Genomic DNA, 20,684 nt, shown 5'->3' with positions numbered 1-20,684 from the left:
ATTTACTTGTTTATTGACTGCCTCTCCAGATCCAAGGTCCCAAACACAGACAACTGCTCATCTTGATTCCCATGGTCTGCTGGCACATTGTGTGTATCTTCACGGAGGGGTCGGCGGCCCCGGGGTCTCTGGGTCTTTGTTGGGTGTTCAGTGTGTGTGTTCATGTGAGAGAGAGAGAGCACAGTGCCTGTGTGTGCCCAGGTCGGGTCCTCCTGGCCTGTATACCTGGTCAGGTGTGTGTCTGCGCGGGCACCGGCTTTCGGCGCAATGGCGCGCCCAGCCCGCGTCTCTGATGTGTGGGGCGGTGTTTTGTGTGCGGGGATCGTAGGGATGAAAGTGTCCGATGGGGACACCGAGGAGAGTAGGAGAGGGGGCCGCGTCCGGCGCGAAGGAAGCCTGAGCGGGCTTCCCGCGCCTGCGCAAGGCCGGGCCAAACCGGTCCTAGAGCCCAACAGAAGAGAGCGGCGGTCCAGGGGCGACCGGAGAGGGCCAGCGCGAGGCGGAGTTTGCGCACTCGTGCACGCTGGGCCCGGTGGGCGGGGCGCAGGGAGCGAGAGGGACGCGCCTCCGACCTATGAGCGCAGTGATCGCGTGGGGGCGGACCCGGGCTGCCGCGCGCCGGGCCGCGGTTGGCGGAGGGCGGCTGGGGCGGGCTCAACCCGGGGCCCCGCCCACTTGGGTGTGCGGCTGGGCGGGAGGTCTGCACCCCGACCACGGCGGCGGCTTCTCCTCAGGTAAACGGCGGGCCGGTACCGGGACTGGGGCCCGCGGCGCTCGCGCGGGGTGACGCCCTTCGGGGAAGCCTGGGCCTGAGAGCTGGGGGGCGCCGCCTTGCTTAGGTCGCGCTGGAGGCCGAGTCAGGGGGCGCCTCCCCAAGGTCACCAGGAGAGCGCGGGGAGGGTAGCGGGCTTCGCGGGGCCGCGCCTGCCTCCTTACCCCCGGGCCCAGGTGCGCCCAGGTCCCCGCGGGGCCTATTCGCCGCGTCACAACCCGGAAGAGAGGCTCGGGAGCCCGGCCACTCGCCTGCTTCCCTACGCCAGTGCGGGGTGGCCGGCCCCTCCCAGGGTGGGACGCCGGGTGCAGGTGCTCGTCCCCTGCCTGGAGGGCATGAGGTCCCCCGTCCTAGCGCCTGTCACCTCCCTGGGAGCATGTGGTCCACGTCCCTCCCCCCAGAGGGGACATCGGGGGTCCTCTTTATGGGAAGCTAAGCCCAAACTGTGAGAGTCCCAACGCTCGAGTCCTTGTACTCTCTCCCTTTGGCATTAAAGGACGGAGCCAGCCCTGGCCGGTGTGGCTCAGCAGTCAGAGCGTGGGCCGCGTTTGATCCCCGTCAAGGGCACGTACCTGACTGCAGGTTGGATCCCTGGCTAGGTCGGGGTGCGTGCGGGAGGCAGCCAATCGATGTCTTTCTCACATCATGTTCCTCTCTCTCTCCATCCCTCCCTTCCACTCTCTCTAAAAACCAAGGGAAAAATATCCTCGGGAGAGGGTTAACCAAGGGGAAAAAAAGAAGAAGAAGAAAGCGAGGCAGAGCAGGGAGGTCTTTCTCCGAAGTCAGGAGAGCTACTGGTCACAGAATGTTGGTAAAGCTGGCAGGGCCCTGGGAAGCCCAGATTTCAGTCCAGGTGAGAGCTGGGTGGTGCTTGGCCAGCACCCGGTCCCTGGACTCCTGGGCCCGGAGGCCTGGATTTGGGTTCTGAGTTTCCTGCAGCACTGGCTCAGCGACAGTACAGTGTTAGGGCCTTAGGAGAGGGCCCTGTGGGTGCAGAGACACACTTGCAGAAGTTCCCCTTTGCCAGTGGAGGAAAAGGGGGGTGGCAGGGGGAGGGGGCTCAAGTGCAGTGAGGCAAGCACAAAGGGGTGTGGGAGGGAGCAGAGGGCACTGGTGGGGGACCAGAGAAGTGGCCTTGCCTGGGAATGTAACCTGGCATGGCTGTCTTGTGGCAGGGACATGTGGGGTTGGGGTGGAGGTTGCCTTTTAGGGGACAATCTGGACGCAGGGACTACCTTGCAAGGGGGTGTTGAGGTGGAGGAGGTCAGTGAGCAGACACTGGGGTGTGGGAGGGAGATGAGGAGCAAGAGGGTGTGGTGCTGATTTCTGACCCAGATATCTCTGAGTGCATGGTGACACAGAGAGAGGCCAGGGGTGAAGATGGTTACTGAGTGTCAGTGCGGTAGGGCTTGAGCGGCAGTGAGTGGTCCAGATGAAGATGCCCAGCAGGCACTGGGCCCCAGGAGACCATGCGGGAATTATCTTCAAGGGCTACTTCAAGATGATTGTGACCTGTGACACCTACAGTTCCAGCTCCAGCAGTCCGGGGCCCTGGAGATGCTGCTGTCAGCAGGATCTTCATCCCAGGCCTCTGATGTCCTGGCTCAAGTGAGCAGGTGTCTCTGGTCTCACTTTGGTGTCAGAGTGGAATGATATGAAGTTGAGCTGTATTGGTTACCTTGACACCAATGTCCAGGCTGCCATGGCATCTCGCTGTTCTCACTCCCTCAGGACACCAGTGGATCAGAGGTAGATGCTGTGAGGCACATGTTTGCTCACATCATGGCTGACCCATGTGCCTGGAAACAGGTGTCTGTTCTTAGTTTTCAGACCCAGGGTCCTCTGAGACCCAGGTGAGCATTTGGGTTGCTGCCTGTCTGTGATCAGTGGCCCCCATCTCTGAGCCCCTTCACAAGCTGTCTCTTGGTCTCCTCCAGGTAGGGGCTCCAGGAATGCCCTGTGGCTTTTGTACACTTTTGGCCAGTGCTCATGGAGCTGGAGGGCCACCTGGCTTTGGGGGGTTGCCTGCAAACTCAGTAACACAGCTTGGTATGGCTTGTATTGAGAAAAAGTGTTCTCAGGGGCCTTTAAGCCTTCAGTGACAGCCCAGGTTCTTGTGGGGTGACTCTGGAAGTTGACTGCTTTTCTGGCTCTGGTGCTATGAGGGAAAGTCAGGAGGGCCTGCTATGTGGGTGGGGCATCCCCTTGACCCAGAACTATGTCCTGACTTCCCAGTCTCCCTGCATATACTGGCCCTCCAGACAGACTCATGGCTGCCTCTGGGCTGTGCTGTGCATGGCATCAGGCTCAGTGCAGTTGGCTCAGTGCTTGTTAGCCTGTGCCATGTCCTGTGGCAGCAGTAATGTGCTGGGATGGTTCTTGGTGGGCATTTACTAAATGAGGTTGGATGTGTGCTAAGTCCAGATGAGCAAGGAGGAAGCTGATTCTTTGTTTTTTTTTATTGATTAAAAAAAAAATTTTTTTTTTATCCTTACCCGAGGACATTTTTCCATTTTTTGTTCAGATAGAGTGGGAGGGAGAGAGAGGAAGAGAGAGAGAGAGAGAGAGAGAGTAACATTGACGTGAAAGGGACACATCGAGTGGCTGCCACCTGCATAACCAACCAGGGCTGGGGACAAACTGCAACTGAGGTATGCGCCCTTAGTGGGAACCGAACCCGGGTCTCTCTGGAACGCTGGCTGACGCTCTAACCGCTGAGACAAACCGGCCAGGGCAAAATTTTTTTTTCTTCATTGATTTTAGAGAGAAAGGAAGGGAGAGGGAGAGACATAGAAACTTCGATGAAAGAGAACATTGATTGGCCGCCTCCTGCATGCCTCCCACTGGGGGTTTAGCCCACAACCTGGTTGTGTACCAACTGGGAATCGAACTGGGACCTTTCAGTCCATGGGACAATGCTCAGTCCACTCAGCCACACCAGCTGGGTGGAAGCTGGTTCTTTACTCATGGGTCTGATGCAGGGAGGGAAGACCTGCCCCATGACCTGGGCATGGAGTGGAGTTGGTAGGAGCGAGTTCTGGTTGAGTCTTGCCCCACCTCAGATCCACTTGGCCATGCGGATGAAAGGAGAAGGTGCCTGTAAGGTGCTGGCCAGGCAGTCAGTGTCAGCACCTTACAGGGCACAGGGACCTTCTGGACCCTACACTGTCTCTACACCAACTTCCCCTTAGAGTGTGCACCTCTGTTTGCCATCAGTGTGCTCACAGGTTCATCCATGGAGAGTAGGGCTGTGCTGTCACCCCCGAGTGTCCAGTGTCAGTACGCAGACTGCCTGGCCTGGAGCAGGGGCAGCCGACAGGACCTTACAAACCAGCCTTGCTCAGCTGTGTTTCTTCCCATAAGTTTTATACTTTTAAGTTTTACATTTAGGTCATGAATCATTTTGAGTTTTCGTACATGGTGTGAGGTATAGACTGAAGTTTGTCTTCTTGCATGTGGATGTCCAGTTCTGTCTGTCTGTTTGTTTGTTTGTTTGTTTTTATCCTCACCCGAGGACATTTTTCGATATTTTGTTCAGATAGAGTGGGAGGGAGGGAGGGAGAGAGAGAGAGGGGGAGAGAGAGAGAGAGAGAGAGAGAGAAACATCGATGTGAAAGGGACACATCGAGTGGTCGCCACCCACACGACCCAACCAGGGCCGGGGACAAACTGCAACCGGAACAAACTGCAACCGAGGTACGTGCCCTTAGCGGGAGCCGAACCCGGGTCTCTCCAGACCGCAGGCCAACGCTCTAACCGCTGAGCCAAACCGGCCAGGGCTCCAGTTCTGTCTGTTGAAAAGTCTGTCCTTTCTCTGTTGAATTGCCTTTGTACCTTTGTAGAAATCAATCAGCTTTGTAAGTCAGGAAGTGTTAGTCCTCTGATTTTTTTTTTTGTTAGTGTTTTGGCTATTGTAGGTCCTTTGCATTTCCATATAATTTTAGAATCAGTCTGTCAGTTTCTACAAACAGCCTGCTTTTTTTTTTTTTTTAATCCTCACCCAAAGATATTTTTCCATTGATTTTTAGATAGAGTGGGGGGAGGGAGGGCACATGGATTGGGCACCTCCTGCATGACTCCAACCAGGGTCAGGGATCAAATCACAACCGAGGTACGGTGCCCATCAAATCCGAGACTCTGTTTTTTGTTTTGTTTTTATCCTCATCCGAGGACATTTTTGCATTTATCTTCAGATAGAACAGGATGGCGAGGGGGCGGGGGAAGAAAGAGAGAGAAACATCAATGTGAGAGACACATCAAGTGGTTGCCACCCACACGACCCCAACTGGGGCCGGGGACAAACTGCAACCGAGGTACATGCACTTAGCGGAAAACGAACCTGGGTCTCTCTGGACCGCAGGCCGACGCTCTAACTGCTGAGCAAAACCAGCCAGGGCTCTTTGTTTTTTTTTTTTTAATTTTTTTTTTTCTTTAGTGATTTTAGAAGAAGGGAGAGAGAGATAGAAACATGGATAAGAGAGAACATCATTGGTGGCCTCCTGCATGCCCCACACTGGGGATCGGGCCCACAACCTGGGCATGTGCCCTGACCGGGAATCAAACCAGTGACCTCTTGGTGAATGGGTTGGCGCTCAACCACTGAGCCACACCGGCGGATGAAATCCAATACTCTTTGGTCCACAGGCTGACACTCTAATCCCTGAGCCAAACTGGCCAGGGCAGCTTGCTGGGGTTTTTATTGGTAATGTATTCAATCTATAGATCCATTGGGAAGAATTGATGTCTTTTCCATCTATCCATTTATTTATTTAAGTTTTCTTTTTTTTTTTTTCTTTATTGATATTAGAGAGGAAGGGAGAGGGAGAGAGAGATAGAAACATCAATGAGCAAGAACATTAATTGGCCGCCTCCTACATGTCCCCCACTGGAGATTTGGCCCACAACCTGAGTGTGAACCCTGACTGGGAACCAAACTGGCGACCCCTTGATGCATGGGTTAATGCTTAACCAATGAGCCACACCAGCCAGGCTATTTAAGATTTCTTTAATATTTCTCAGCATTGTTTGACAGTTGTAAATGTATTGTCTATTCTGTTTATCCTGTCATATCTTTTATCAAATTTATCCCTAAATATTTCACATTTTTATATCCTATGATCTTGCTAGCTGACTCATTGATTCTAGTCTTAATTGTAGAATCTGTAGGATTTTCTACATAAAAAATAGCATCACCTGTGATTAAAGACAGTTTACTTCTTTTTCTTTCTATTTATCATCAGATAGAGGAAGAGGGAGGGAGAGAGAGAGTGAGACATTTATGTGAGAGAGAGACATGGACTAGTTGCCTCCCGCAGGCCCCGACCAGGGCTGGGGGATGAACTGCAACCAAGGTACATGCCCTTGACCGGTATTGAACCCTCGATTCATTCATCTGCAGGCCGATACTCTAACTGGTGAGCCACACTGGCCAGGGCAGTTTACTTCTTTTTCAATTTGGATGTCTTTTGTTTATTTTTCCTGGCCTTATTGCATTGGCTAGACCCTCTAGTACGATGCTGACTATAAATGGTGAGTGCAGACATCTTTGCCTTGTTTCCTGTCTTACAGGGATAGCATTTAGTCTTTCACTATTAAGGATGATGTTCCTTATGTTTCCCTTAGGCTCAGTTTATCGGGTTGAGGAAGTTCCCTTCTATTCCTGTTTGCTGACCTTTTTTATTATAAGTGGATGTCAGGTTGTGACAAATGCTTTTCTGCATTTATTGAAATTATTACACATGTTCCTCAACTTACCAAGATGGGGTTACGTCTGATAAATCTTTTGTTGTAAGTTGAAAATATTGTATGTTGAAAATGCATTCACCCTGGCTGGTGTGGCTCTGTTGGTTGAGTATCCTCCCATGCACTGAGAGGTCACTGGTTCGATTCCTGGTCAGGGCACATGCCTGGGTTGCGGGCTCAATCCCCAGTAGGGGGCATGCAGAAGGCAGCCAATCTATGTTTCTCTCTCTCATTGATGTTTCCCACCTTCTTTATGCCTTGGCTCAGAGCTCTATCCCCCATCTCTAAAGTCAGCCGTGGAGCCCTGTCTGGTTTGGCTCAGCAATTAGAGCGTTGCCCCTACAGACCAAAGGGTCTTGGGTTTGATACCCAGTCAATTCTTGGGTTGCAGGTTCAATTCCCGGCCTTGGTCAGTGTCATTCAGGAGGCAACCAATTGATGTGTCTCTCTCACGTCGATGTTTTTTTTTTCTCTCTCTCTCCCGCCCTCCTTTCCACTCTACCTAAAAATCAATGGAAAAATATCCTCTGGTAAGGATTAACAAAAAACAACAACAACAAAAAAAAACAATATCATCTGGGGAGGGTTGTCCTTCCCATGCTTTGACTGTTTCCTCCTCTTCCTTCTGTCTCCTCCCTCAGCCGGGATAGGTTGTCTGCTTTTAAGGATTGGTGTGTGATTAGGCCTATCTTACCCACATAATCCAGAGGAACTCCCCACCTCAGTCTGTACCCTTAATCCCATCTGCTAGATCCCTTTTGCTGTGTAATGTAGCATAGTCACAGGTTCTGGACAGGGCGGCATGGGCACCTTAGGGAACGTTATTCTGCTGCCCTGCACTGCCCAGTGAAACAGCTGAGTGACCAGGGACCCTCTGCAGCTCTCTGGAATTCTCTCTGGTCCTAGAGCCTGCAAAGTCCAGAAGGACCTATGTCTCCCAAGACTCTCCCAGTCTCCTCAACTCAGGTGTATTGCTGCTCAGCCTGAATGCGCCCTCCCAGCGGTGAGCTGGAGTGATCTCTGGGTTCCCTGTTCATCACTTCTGATGTCCACCACCCTCGCAACTACGGTTTCATTTGTTTTGTCCAGTTTTCCAGTTGTTTGGCTTGGAGGGCAAATTGGTCCATTACTCCCACGGGGCTGGGAGCTGACATCTCTTATACTTATTAATTTTTGTTTGCTCCTGTTTGAGTTGGGTGAGCATAGTCATTTGCACTCATATCAGAGGCCTTCTTAACTGGGTGGAGTTGGAGCTGGTTTAGCCTGTTTTGTTGAAGGCCCTGGAGATAGGCAGCTATAGCTTTTCACAGGGCAAAACCTCTGCCCAGGAACAGGCTGCCCACCTTCTAGACTCAGACTGGGTTTGGGAACTCAAGATTTGGGTTCTACGTGAAGGTGTGCCTGCCTTCGAGAAGTGTGTTCTGGGGGCTCTTTCTGGACCCTCAAACCCACCTGACAGCCATGGTGTTTTCCACCCTCACCCTTGTGGGGTGTGGGGTTTTACCTTCTCGTTGCCCTGCCCAAATGGAATACATATTTTTACTTCTTGTTTTCCTTGTTACTTTTAGCAGTTTTCCAGGAAGAAAGAAGAAAACCCCTCGGATGCCACCCTTTCAAACCAGAGTCTTCTCCATCTGCTTCCTGTCTGCCTGGGATCCCTAGAGGTTTCTGGTCTGTTGATTTTATCTTTCTTATTTCTAGTACTCTTGTGGGTTTATCCTCTTAAAACACGCCTCTCTCCTGTCACTCCCCTGAGGTCTTGGTGACAGGTGAATGTGTGGGACCCATCTGCCATCTTGGACGGGAATTCTCACTTATTTGTGATTCCCCACCTCCCCACTGTCATGTGGTTTTTCACTTTGCCTCTTCCCGCGTGTGCACAGCTACATGACGGCATCTCTCCTTTACTACCTCGGTCCTTGGACGAAGGGATAAAGGGATGGTGGGCTCACCAGAGAATAGAGAACATGAGTGTTAGGAAGCAGGTGGTTGTCACACTGAGGACCTGGTCCTCCGACCTTACCGCTCCTTGGACAGTATGACATAGGCCTGAGGGGTGACCGTGCAGTGGAGATAAGAGGCCCTTGTGTGGTTGGTGAACTTTATTTTTTTAATTTTAATTTTTAATTTTTTGGGGGAGGGGGTACGTGTCCCTAGCAGGAACCGAAACCAGGACCCTCTGGTCCGCAGACCGACGCTTTAACCGCTGAGCCAAACTGGCCAGGGCATTGAACTTTATTCTGTTCCAAGTGGTGTTTGGAGGCGCCCGATGTTTGAAAGCTGCCACTTTTCAATCCCTGTGCTCTTCGTCCATCTCTCTCAGTCACTGAATCTGCGCTAGAATTTTGGCATAGGGAATCCTGGCTCTGGGAGGCTCAGGGCCCTGTTCTTGGCCTCAGGTTTCCCTGCCATGCACACACTCCGACTGTCATGCAAGACCTTAGTATGTCCTGTCCTCTCTTCTTCAGAGTGAAGGCAGGTGCTATAGGTGGAGGCAGTGACCATGCCTGCCCAGGGATGGGCCCTTGTAGGCCAACAGCATGCAGTGTGACTACAGGTGCCTAGTGGGGAGAGCTGGGACCTGTGGAGGGGATGGTGCCTTTCCTCCAGCTGAGCAATCCAAGTGTGGAGAGACGTTCCCCCAGAATGATTCTTTTAAGTCGTGTGCTTTATGCAGGCATAGTGACTGCCCATAACTGAGGAGGCTTTGAATTCATTGTTGTACTTAGGTTGCTCCAGGTTTGAGAAGGCACTGTCCATGTGCACACCGGGCGAGAGGAAGCCAAGACCACCTCAATGACCGACTCCTACTTGAAGAGTGAGTACATGCTGTGGGTGGGCCCTGGACACGCTGGTCCTCCAGCTCTAGGCCTGAGCACAAGCATGGGCTTTGTTGCTGCAGAACTGTCCACCATCCTGTTGGATGCTGTCACCGACAAGGACCCTCTGGTGCAGGAGCAGGTATGCAGCGCCCTGTGTGCCCTCGGAGAGTCGCAGCCGGAGGAGACGCTCAGCACCTGCGTGGAGTACTTGGGGCAGCACGAAAAGGTGTGGGACCAAAGCTCATCTTGCCCTTTGGGGGTGGGGCCTGTGAGGTGGGGCTGCGAGCAAGGTGGAGTCTAGAGCAGAGCCTGCAAGTATTGGGGCAGGGTCTGTGGTCCTTGGGGGCGGACCCTGTGGCATCTGTGGGGTCTGCAGGAAGGCCCTGGGCTCATTAGGCACTGGATAGAAAGCCGTACCTGCAGTCCAAACTCTCCAGTGCTGGGGTGGGGGTGGGGGGAGGGGGATTGTTTCCCTGACAGATGACTTGCCCAGTCTTGTGGCCTGTGGGTTGGTACCATCCGAGGACTGGTGTTTAGCACTGCAGTGTCCTGTTGCTGGTGAACCGAGGCCCAGTGTTGCCATCCCCTTTCACTCACTGGCTAGAGACTGGCCAGCTCTCCCTACCAGGGTCAGTGCTGTCCCCGCCAAGGGAGAGAAAGCCATTTCTCATCAATTACAATAACAGAAACATGAGGACAAGGGGTGGGAGGTGGGCACACCCTCCAGAGAGGGGCTGCAGGAGGAGGCCAGGGCCTTGCCTCAGTGCCCTACAGACTTTGCTAAGTTGTCAGAGGTGTGACAGATTATAGGGACTGCCTGTTGGCTGTGCGGTGTTCACTCCTCATCCACAATAGATATGTTTTGAGACCCTCATGGATGCCTGAATCCTAGATGGCAGTGAACCCGTACATACTATGTTTTTCCTGTACATACACATCTCTTCACTTAGGGAGGCACTTACCTGAACTGTCAGCATCACTGCTCTTACACTTTGTGGCCATTACTAAGTAAAATAAGGGTGACTCGAACCCAAGCTCTGCAACACCATAATAGTCGATCTGATAACCGATGGCTACTCAGTGGCTAATGGGTGGGGAGTGTATATATCCTGGAGGCTCTGGACAGAGGGAGAATTCATCACCCTACTTAGAACAGGCCACACCAGGGACGGTAGAATTCCACTGCTGTTTGCTCATCCCTGGGCTGCACAGATCCACCTTGGCCCTTCTGAAGATCATGTGCCCTTTGATGTGCAAGGCATTAAGTAGGCCCTGAGGGCCAGGAAGAATGCTCCCATGTGGGGGCAGAAAGGGGTAATCTGTTTTTTTTTAAATATGGAACGCTTCACGAATTTGCGTGTCATCCTTGCGCAGGGGCCATGCTAGTCTTCTCTGTATCGTTCCAATTTTAGTATATGTGCTGCTGAAGCGAGCACGAGATAGGTAGTGTTTTGAGTAACCCCTGTCAAGAATGCCAGAGGCACTGGTAGGGTGCCTGGGCATTCGGTTCACCTTCTGAGTCCTTCCTCAATGGTTTCTCCCCTCAGCTGGCGCATCCATACCGGACAATGATCCTGAGGGCCATGGAGACAGTAGTGAGCAATCACATCAGCGAGCTGGACAAGGACATGGCCAAGGCCGTCATCCTCCTGGCCTCCAGTGAGATGACCAAGGTGAAGGTATGTGGGGTGCCAGCCAAGCCCTCCCCACCCCCAGCCTGCCAGACTTGCCCATGGCTCAGGGGCTTCTTTCCCAGGCCTTTCTTCCCAGCGTGTTAGGATGTGGGTTTGTGTCTGGCTGCCTTGGGATCGGCCTCTCAGTCCTGCACACTGACTGCCCTCCTGGGTGGGGAGGGCCACCCTGTCATTTTAGAGGTGGAAACTGGAGCAGAGAGAAAATTCCTAAGCTCTCCGAGTGAATGTAGGGCCACCAGTGCCCATATCGTGATGTTTGGGGGACAGAGCCAAGCTCAGCATGGGTCCCTTCTTCCAAGGCTGTGCTCCTTCTTCTGCAAATGGCCCCTGGGGATGAGTGGCCGGGCTTGAGGTCTCTGACAGGCATTCACTGGGGAGCCTGAAAACAATGGGACTGAAGGCAGGGTGTGTCATTTTTGCTTCTCGGGTGACTGCAGGGTGAGGGCCCACATCCTTTTCCTGGCTTGGGTGTCAGATCACGTTTTCTCTGGGGGTGCAGGACTTGGTTTGTGACTGGCAGCAGGCTGCCAGCAGCGTCCTCGTGGCGGTGGGAAAGCGCTTTGTTGGCATGGTGATGGAGGAGATGCTTGGCAAGTTCCAGCCTGGGGTCCTGCCGCACTGCTTTGTGGTGCAGACATTGGCCAACCTCTCCATCTCCAATGGTAGGTGGCGACTTGGTCTTGACCCCCTTTCATCCATGTTCTTGAGAGAGCCATGCGTTCCTCTGAACCTCGTTGGCCACTCAGTTCTTTGTGTCTCAGCAGCATCACCACCTGCCCTGGGCTGAGCAGAAAGAGCTCAAGGCCCTGCAGTGTGTGGGTGGGCACAGGGTGTGGGGGAGATGGGCAGGGGTGGTGCAGGGCCTCTGTGACACATACCTGTTGCAGTGTTTGGCATGGTGCCCTTCCTGACGTCCGTCCTGAGCACTATGCTGCCCATGTTGGGCATGGCCAAGCACGATACCATGAGGGTGGTGTTCTGCTGTGGTAAGTTGGGGCCTCCAGGGCAAGTGGGGTCTTCAAAGGGTAAAAGGCTGTGTGCTGCCTGTCCTCTCCTGGCCTTTTGTCTCCAGGGCCCTTTTGTGGGGGATCGTGGGTACTTCAGGCAGCAAGATGAGGGTGGGGCCCTGGCCGGTTTTGCTCAGCGGTTAGAGCGTCCGCCTGCGGTCCGGAGAGACCCGGGTTCGGTTCCCGCTAAGGGCACGTACCTCGGTTGCAGTTTGTCCCCGGCCCTGGTTGGGTCGTGCGGGTGGCAGCCACTCGATGTGTCCCTTTCACATCGATGTTTCCCTCTCTCTCTCTCTTCCTCTCTCTCCCTCCCACTCTGTCTGTACAAAAAATGGAAAAATGTCCTCGAATGAGGATAAAATAAATAAATAAATAAATAAATAAATAAATAAATAAATAAATAAAAAAGATGAGGGTGGGACAGTGAGAGGAAGGGTGGATGTCTTCTCCCTGTGTCTGTGTCTGTGTCTGATCTTGTCAGGACACAGTCCTGCTGGGTTAGGGCCCAATTCCACTGTGACCATGTTTTAACTATTTATATCTGCTAAGACCCTATTTCCAAGAAAGGCCCTGTTCTGAGGTCTTGGACATGAACTTGGGACAGTGCTCATCCAGGGTAGTCCTGGAGTTCAGCGTGGCTGGTGCTCTGGGCGGTCATGGATTTGGAAAGGGCAGCACGCACATTAGGTGTAAAGCCCTTGGCTGCCCATCACTCACTGCCTGGGTCACTGCAGCCCTGCAGCGCTTCAGCGAGAGCACCCTTGAGTACCTGGCCAACCTGGACCAAGCCCCAGACCCCACAGTCAGGAAGGACACCTTCGCCTTCGACATCAGCAGTGCCTACGACACCCTCTTTTACCACTGGCTGCAGAGCCGTGAAGCCAAGGTATGCCTCACCTTGCTGGCCGCCCTCTCCCACCCCGAGCTTGCCCACAACAGACCTCTTATGCTGTTCTGGGGGGAGGGCATGGAGCTATCTGTCTACACGTGTCCCCATCCCAGTGCCTTGTGGTTAGAAGGTGGGGTCCTCGTCAGGAAGTAGACGTGCTCTGTGCAGTCTCACCTACACGTCCCCAGAGAGTGTACTGGTTTCTGAGCCCCAGTTGCTATGGACACCACCTGCCACCCACAACCCATGATGTCTGGGGGGAGGGCCAAGGAGTGATGACAGCATGTGGCCCTATCATGCAGTACCCTGGCCCATTTAGGACCCTACCATGCAGTACCCTGGTTTCCTCCCATCAGCCCTGGGTTCTGGGTGAATGCGCTCTTTGCCACTCTGTCACCAGTGGACTGTGAGCATTGCCGCAATGGTTTGTGTTGCTGCCCCTTCAGCTCCGGCTCGCTGTGGTGGAGGCCCTGGGGCCCATGAGCCACTTGCTGCCCAGTGAGAAGCTGGAGGAGCAGCTCCCCAAGCTCCTGCCTGGAGTCCTCGCCCTCTACAAGAAGCATGCTGAGACCTCCCACGTGTCCAAGGTGCAGGGCTAAGCCCAGGGTCTGGTTAAGAGCACCCTTCTCCAGTGGGAGGAGGAATGCCCTGAGAGCTGCCCAGATTCAGTGGTGGGTGGGAGCCAGTCACATTTTTTCCCACTACCTTGCACTGGACAGCAACCTGGAAACTTACACCACCGGCCTCACCCCATGTCCCCTTTCCTGATCCCTCCCCTCCCCTCTGAATTCCAGAGGTAGGGATAGGGCTGGGGGCTTCAGGTGGGACTGATGGCCCCTCTGCCCAGCAGAGCCTGGGCCAGATCCTTGAGGCTGCAGTGAGCGTGGGCAGCCGCACACTGGAGGTCCAGCTCGACTCACTCCTGGCTGCTCTGCATGCTCAGGTAGGCTAGGGGCTGGAGAGGGTGCTGAGGATGTGCCTATGGGGGCTCACTTGGGCAGGGTCGCAGGGAGCACTCTGTGGGGACCGTGGGGTGTCCTGGTCAGATGCGAGGTGTGGAGGTCATGGGAATTTGGTGGCAGGGGCTCCTGAGTCACACGGAAATGTCCTTGGGTCTCAGTTGATGCAGAGAAAACTTTAGATGAAGTTCAGCATCCATTTATCCTTAAAACTCTCAGCAGCTAGGGTTGGAGAAGAGTTTCTTTAACTTGATTACATTTACTTACCCACACCCTCAGCGTGCAACATAATGAGTGGGAGACAGGCACATACCATTGAGGGTCAAGAGCAGGAAGAGCCCTGGCCTGTTTGGTTTAACGGTTAGAGCATTGGCCCGCAGCCCAGAGAGACCCGGGTTCGGTTCCCGCTAAGGGCATGTACCTTGGTTGCAGTTTGTCCCCGGCCCTGGTTGGGTTGTGTGGGTGGCAGCCACTCGTGTCCCTTTCACGTCGATGTTTCTCTTTCTGTCTCTCTCTCTTCCCCCCCTCCCATTCTATCTGAACAAAAAATGGAAAAATGTCCTCAGGTGAGGATTAAAAAAAAAGCAGGAAGAACCCCACTCACCATTAATGGGGTTGGGGCAAGTTCTAGAAGGAGGTAGACAGAAATGGCATGTGTGTGGCTTAGGGGAGAGGATGGACTCTCCCTTATCACTGCCTCCTGGTCCTGTTCTCCACTTTGTTTTTCCCCTTGGCACTGACCTCCTTTTTTTGGGGGGGGGGGGGCATCAATTGGCTGCCTCCTGCATGACACCGACTGGGGCTGGGGATCGAACTTGCAAGCTAGGTACATGCCCTTGACTAGGAATCGAATCCTTGACCCTTTGGTCCATAGGGCTGACTCTCTAACTGCTGAGACAAACCAGCTAGGGAACCAAACTCATTTTCTCTTATCCTCACCCAAGGAAATTTTTGCATTTATTTTCAGATAGAACAGGAGGGAGAGGGGGCAGGGGAAGAGAGAGAGAGAAACATCGATGTGAGAGACACATCGAGTGGCTGCCACCCACATGATCCCAACCGGGGCCGGGGACAAACTGCAACCGAAGTACGTGCCTTTAGCGGGAACCAAACCCGGGACTCTGGTCCATGGGCCGATGCTCCAGCCGCTGAGCCAAACCGACCACCAGGGCTGAACTAATTTTACCTGTCTGTCTGTCTGTCTGTCTATTTTCACCCGAGGACATTTTTCCATTTTTTTATTCAGATAGAGTGGGAAGGAGAGAGAGGAAGAGAGAGAGAGAAGCATCGATGTGAAAGGGATATATCGAGTGGTTGCCACCCACACGACCCAACCAGGGCCGGGGACAAACTGCAACCGAGGTACATGCCCTTAGCAGGAATCGAACTCAAGTCTCTCAGGACCGCAGGCCGACGCTCTAACTGCTGAGCCAAACCGGCCAGGGCCAAACTTATTTTAATATGCAGCTAACCCTTGCCCAGACGGTGTGTCTCAGTGGATTGAGCGTCATCCCGTGCACCAAGAGGTCACTGGTTCGATTCCCAGTCAGGGTACATACCCAGGTTGCAGGTTCAATCTCCAGTAGGGAGCATGCAAGAGGCAGCCGATCAATGTTTCTCTCTTACATCAATGTTTCTGTTTCTCTCCCTTTTCTTTCTTCTCTGTCAAAAATCAATTTAATAAAAGTATATATGTGTGTGTATATATATGTATGTGTATATGTATATGAATATGTATATATACATCTAATCATGAACAACACGGTTTGAACTGCCAAGTCCACTTATAGGTGGATTCTTTTCAATAAGCACTGTAACTTTTTTCTGTAGCTCACTTTATCATAAGGATATAGTGTATAACACACATAACTTACAAAGTGTGTGTTATCGGCTGTTTATGGTATTGTTCAGGCTTCTGGTCACAGTGGGCTATCAGTAGTAAGTTTTTGGGGAACCAAAGTTATGTGGATTTTTTACTGCTCAGGGTAAGTACCCCCAACCCCACATTGTTCAGGGGTCAACTGTATCAGTGACTGCTTGTTGCCTCTCCCGCTAGAGGGACCTCTACATGAGGCTGGGTTCTGTCTCTTTTGCTCAAGGCCTGCACCTAGAATAGCACCTGTCACTTGTAAACACTCAGTAGTTCTTGTTGTGTGATGACTGTCATCCAGAACCCTCATGTGTGCACTGAGTCAGTACACACATGTCAGAGCTGACCATACAAATCAGCAGCATTTCTCTACGCCAGCAGTGACCCGTGGAAGGGACAAAAAAAGTCCTTTATTTTTGCTCTGTTTATGATATTTCTTTGCCATGCAACATAATTTTTACTTCATCTGTTTTCTGTCTTCTGTGTTACAGCTCAGATTTCCTTATACTTAGAAAGCCCTTTTGACTCTGCACTTGCTTGTCAGATTTTCCTGTTTCCCTGGACTTGTGTTGTTGACTCTATCTGGGGTTTGTTTTAGGGAAAAGTGGGTGAGAATCCAGGCTCACCTTTCTTCCACCTGACTGCCCATTTGCATTTGTTACTACTGTAACCAGTGACGCAAAACTTAGCACCTGAAACAGAAACTATGTATCTCACGGTCACTGTGGCCAGGCACCCAGGAGCAGATTGTCAGTGGTTCTGGCTGGGTCCTATGTGGTTGCAGTCACTGCTGATCTAGAAGCTCTGCTCCCATGGTAGCTCCTTCACATGGCTGTAGGCAGAAGCCATGGTTCCTGGCTGCGTGTCTGTCCTTAGGGCTGCTTGAGGGTCCTCAGGACATGGCTCTGCTCCCCCAGAGTGAGTGAGCAACTAGAGAGCAGGCAGGAGAGGTGTCTTTGTAACCAGGTTCCATCTCTACATTGGGGACCTGGAGCGGAGTCCTCGGCCAGCGCCTGCCCCACCTGCTTCCCCAGCTCTAAGAATTGGCTGAGTGCAGGCTGGGCAGGGCCTGTGGGTCCAGGGTTTCCCTGCACTGCCAGTCACCTCTCTGGTTCACAAGATGGGCTCTAATGAAGCAACCAAACTCCTTCCACTTGAGACAGCCCAGCTGTGTGTTCGGAGGTCCCGTCAGTCTCCCCGCCCTGCCCTGTCCGCATCCTGTCCAATAGCAGGGTGAGCTCCTGCTTTGGCAGGTGAGGCCAGCCTGTGACCAGCACTTAGCTGTGGTCAGTTTGGGTAGAAGCCCAGGGCCCTCAGCAATGCATGTGCCTGGTGCTTTGTCAGGAGCCGTGGCCTACCCTCCTACTCAGCTGGGCCCCAGGGCAGCAGTGCCATCCCAGTCACCTCTGTCCCCTGTCCCCTGGAGCAGATCTGCGTGCCTGTGGAATCTTCCAGTCCCCTAGTGACGAGCAACCGGAAGGAGGTTCTGCGTTGCTTCACAGTGCTGGGTGAGCGGTGGCCTGGCCTGGGAACCCTCGCTTGGGGGTGTGGGCACGGTGGCCGCTTCAGTGTGGGTCCACCTTTGCCTGGGCCTGCTTGTGGCTCCATGGGCCTCAGCCCCGAGTGTGCCCACTGCTGGCTGGTTTGGAGGTAGAGGCAGCTCGGAGCAGGGATAGCTCCTTACAGTCCAAGGGCTCCCCCACAGCCTGCTGCTCACCTGAACGCCTGCTGGCCTTCCTGCTGCCCAAGCTGGACTCCAGCCACGAGAGGACCCGTGTGGGCAGCCTGCAGGTCCTGAGGCACATAATCAACTCGGCCGGTGAGTGTGCAGAGTGCCTGAGGAGCTTTGCTTTGAATTCTTTAACAGTGTTTCCCAACCTTCTATTTTGCAAAATTGCAAACTTTTTGAGAAGTTTGCCTCTGTCACTGGCTACAGATGCTGGGTGCTGCGTCTCTGTCCCCAGTCGAGCACTGGTGGATGGCCCAGAGCCACACAGACAAGACAGACCTTGTCTACTGAAGCTGCCCCTTAGGGTGGGTCACACACTGTTAGCTATCTCTTAGATGAGACCTTTTGGAAGAGTTGAGGCCAGTCGTCCTATAGAATGTCCCCCAATTTGCATGTGTCTGAAGGTTTCTTCAGTTATTTGGAAGGTTCCAGGGTTTCCACTTTTATGGCTAATTTGCCCAGCACTGAACTGGGACCTGTTTCACACCAAGTTTGTGTTTTCGATGAGTCTTGTTTGTGTCCTGTTACCAGACTCTGTGCAGGGGCCATGTGAGGCCTACAGCCCAAGGGCTGGGAGGGGTTTTTGTTTTTGTTTTTGTTTTATCCTCACCCGAGGATATTTTTCCATTTTTTGTACAGATAGAGTGGGAGGGAGAGAGAGGAAGAGAGAGAGAGGGAAACATCGATGTGAAAGGGACACATCGAGTGGCTGCCACCCGCACGACCAACCAGGGTTGGGGACAAACTGCAGCCGACGTACATGCCCTTAGCGGGAACCGAACCCGGGTCTCTCCGGACCGCAGGCGGACGCTCCAACCACTGATCCAAACCGGCCAGGGCCTGGGAGGGGTTTTTAAAGTTAACAGGCTGCAAAGGCTAACAGAGAGGTGATAGAGACCTCACGTGACCCTGCTGCCGGCAGGGCTTTCTCTTTGGCCCTTTGGGGAGCAAGTGTGCTGACTCTGTCCTGTGAGGTTCAGGGGTTGGCACTGGGTCATAAACTGTGGATGTGGGGCAGCTTGGGAAGGGGCAGGGGCCTTGGACAGTGGTAGCTCAGACAGACCGCAGCCTGCAGTAGCACCCCCCCCCCCCAGGAGGAAACTGAGGCTGAAGGAGGTGCAGGGACTTCGGGGCTCCTCAGGCGCTGTTTGAGGTGGAGGCAGCCAGTTCTGGTGTCCTTATTGATTTCTGTTTACTTTTGGTGGAGACGCTTAGTTCCACTCAGAAGTCCAGCGTTTCTGTGCGCCTGGCACGCTGGCCTTTCCTTGGTTCATTCTGCCTTTGTGTTGATGTTTCCAGAAGTTGTCTTGTCTTCACCTGTTTTGTTTTCCCTGTAGGTACTTCTCTGCGTTTACACGTTTGTGGGTATATGCAAAGAGAGAGATTTTTTTTAAACTAAAGACTTTTTCACTGTCTAGCGCACCTTAGGGCACATGTCACGTGTGGCTCTGTCATGTTTCATTATTTTGATTTGGAGTGTGGCTCAGTTGGTTGGGCATTATCCCCTGCACTGAGAGGTCACCAGTTCAATTCCAGGTCAGGTCAGGGCACATGCCTGTGTTGCAGTTCAATTCCAGTAGTTGGTGTGAAGGAGGCAGCCAATCAATGTTTCTCTCTCTCTCCCTCTCCCATCCTCTCCCTCTAAAAATTAAATAAATAAATAAATAATCCATGGAAAAATATCCTTGGGTGAGAATTAACAACAACAAAAAAATGAAGTGGTTTGTTTTTTTAATTCCCATCCCCCCACCCTCTTCTCTTTGGCAGCCATCAGCTTGTTCTCTGTATCTATGGGTCTTTTCTGTTTTGTTTTGTTTGTTCATTCATTTATTTTGTCCTTGTGTAGTTTTTGTTGTTGTTGTTAATCCTCACCTGAGGATATTTTTCCATTAGTTTTTTTTAAGACAGAACTAAAGGGAGGGAGAGGGAGAGAGAGAGAGAGAGAGAGAGAAACATCGATGTGAGAGGGGCACATTGATTGGTTGCCTCCTGCATGACCCCAACCGGGGCCAAGGATCGAACCTGCAACCCAGGTACGTTCTCTTGACCAGGAATTGAACCCACGACCCTTTGGTCCAAGGACTGATGCTCTAACCGCTGAGCCAAACCGGTTAGGGCCATCTATTTTGTTCTTTAGATTCCACATGTATGTGAAATTATATGGTATTTGTCCTTTTCTGTCTGACTTATTTCACTTAGAATAATACCCTCTAGGTCCATTCATGTTATTACAAATGTCAAGATTTCATTCTTTTTTATGGCTAAGTAATATCCTATTATGTATATGTACCACAGCTTCTTTATCCACTCGTCTATGGATGGGCATGTAGGTTGCTTCCACATCTTGGCTGTTGTCAGTAATGCTGCATATGTCATTCTGAATGAGTGTGTCTTCCCATCCTGGTTGTGAAAGCTCATTATCTTGTGGATCCACAGGAGGGCTGGTGGGAACACAGTCCTGATTTCTGCTTGTTGAGAATAGTTTCTTTGGGCCTTTATACTTGGTCTGTTTTGCTAGGTATGAAATTCTTGGTTCACATTTCCTTGCCTGTCCTGCTGCCCTAAACTGCCAACCTTCTAGCTTTTTAAATATTTTCCTTTTTTGATTTTAAAGAGAGAGAGAAACATCGATGAGAGAGAACATCGATTGGCCACCTCCTGCATGCCCTGCCCTGGGGATTTGGCCTACAACCTGGGCATGTGCCCTGACTGGGAATTGAAGCAGCGATCTCTTCATGCAGGGTCAACGCTCAATCAGTCGACCACACCAGCCGGGCCACCTTCTAGCTTTTTAATGGGATAAAATGTTATAGGGGGAAAAAGTCATTTGTTCTCTGGAGAGAAGTGGTAGGCTTTGCTTATGCGCGCCCCTTCCCCCCACATGGAGGGCCACCTGAGGCCACCCAGGCAACAGGGCCTGGGCTTCACGGTGGTGGAGACTGGCAGGCCTCATTGTCCAAGGGGAGGCCAAACCACCTGTTTGCTTCCTGCAGCTGCTCAGATGGAAGTTAAGAAACCCTTTATCCTCTCCTCCATGAGGCTTCCTCTTCTGGACACCAACAGCAAGGTAAGTCGCAGGGCCAGCCAAGCTGCACCCTCGGCCCCTGCAGGGCGTGCGGCTGGGATCTGACACCACCCCTGCCTGGGTGGGTGGCCCTCAGCATCACAGGGCATGCAGGAGTTGTGTGTCTGGGAGTCCC

General features: G+C 52.6%; 1 protein-coding gene and 1 non-coding gene across 7 annotated transcripts in view; one reads left to right on the top strand and one right to left on the bottom strand.

Annotated features, from left to right (window-relative positions):
- Positions 1-680: 680 nt before the first annotated feature.
- Positions 681-20,684, top strand: part of MROH1 (maestro heat like repeat family member 1) — a 48,044-nt gene continuing 28,040 nt past the window's right edge. For 3 of the 6 annotated variants that reach the window (XM_036281230.1, XM_036281226.1, XM_036281227.1), the window contains exons 1-13: positions 681-734; positions 8,083-8,185; positions 9,244-9,332; positions 9,417-9,562; positions 10,884-11,015; positions 11,530-11,692; positions 11,918-12,016; positions 12,772-12,923; positions 13,373-13,513; positions 13,777-13,869; positions 17,185-17,263; positions 17,461-17,574; positions 20,478-20,551. In XM_036281230.1, coding sequence (XP_036137123.1) covers positions 9,311-9,332; positions 9,417-9,562; positions 10,884-11,015; positions 11,530-11,692; positions 11,918-12,016; positions 12,772-12,923; positions 13,373-13,513; positions 13,777-13,869; positions 17,185-17,263; positions 17,461-17,574; positions 20,478-20,551 — 1,215 coding nt within the window. In that variant the 5' untranslated portion in view covers positions 681-734; positions 8,083-8,185; positions 9,244-9,310. Of the gene's footprint in view, positions 735-8,082; positions 8,186-9,243; positions 9,333-9,416; positions 9,563-10,883; positions 11,016-11,529; positions 11,693-11,917; positions 12,017-12,771; positions 12,924-13,372; positions 13,514-13,776; positions 13,870-17,184; positions 17,264-17,460; positions 17,575-20,477; positions 20,552-20,684 lie in introns of those variants that run through there. The other 3 variants (XM_036281225.1, XM_036281228.1, XM_036281229.1) reach the window with 3 other exon arrangements.
- LOC118643352 lies at positions 10,666-10,772 on the bottom strand. Its single transcript, XR_004961981.1, has one exon. It is a non-coding gene; the product is annotated as a U6 spliceosomal RNA (small nuclear RNA).

The sequence above is a fragment of the Molossus molossus genome, unplaced genomic scaffold (assembly GCF_014108415.1).
Source record: "Molossus molossus isolate mMolMol1 unplaced genomic scaffold, mMolMol1.p scaffold_m16_p_33, whole genome shotgun sequence".
NCBI lineage: Eukaryota > Metazoa > Chordata > Mammalia > Chiroptera > Molossidae > Molossus > Molossus molossus.
The sequence above is the reverse complement of the archived record's forward strand: the minus strand, read 5'-3'. Positions and strand labels throughout refer to the sequence as shown.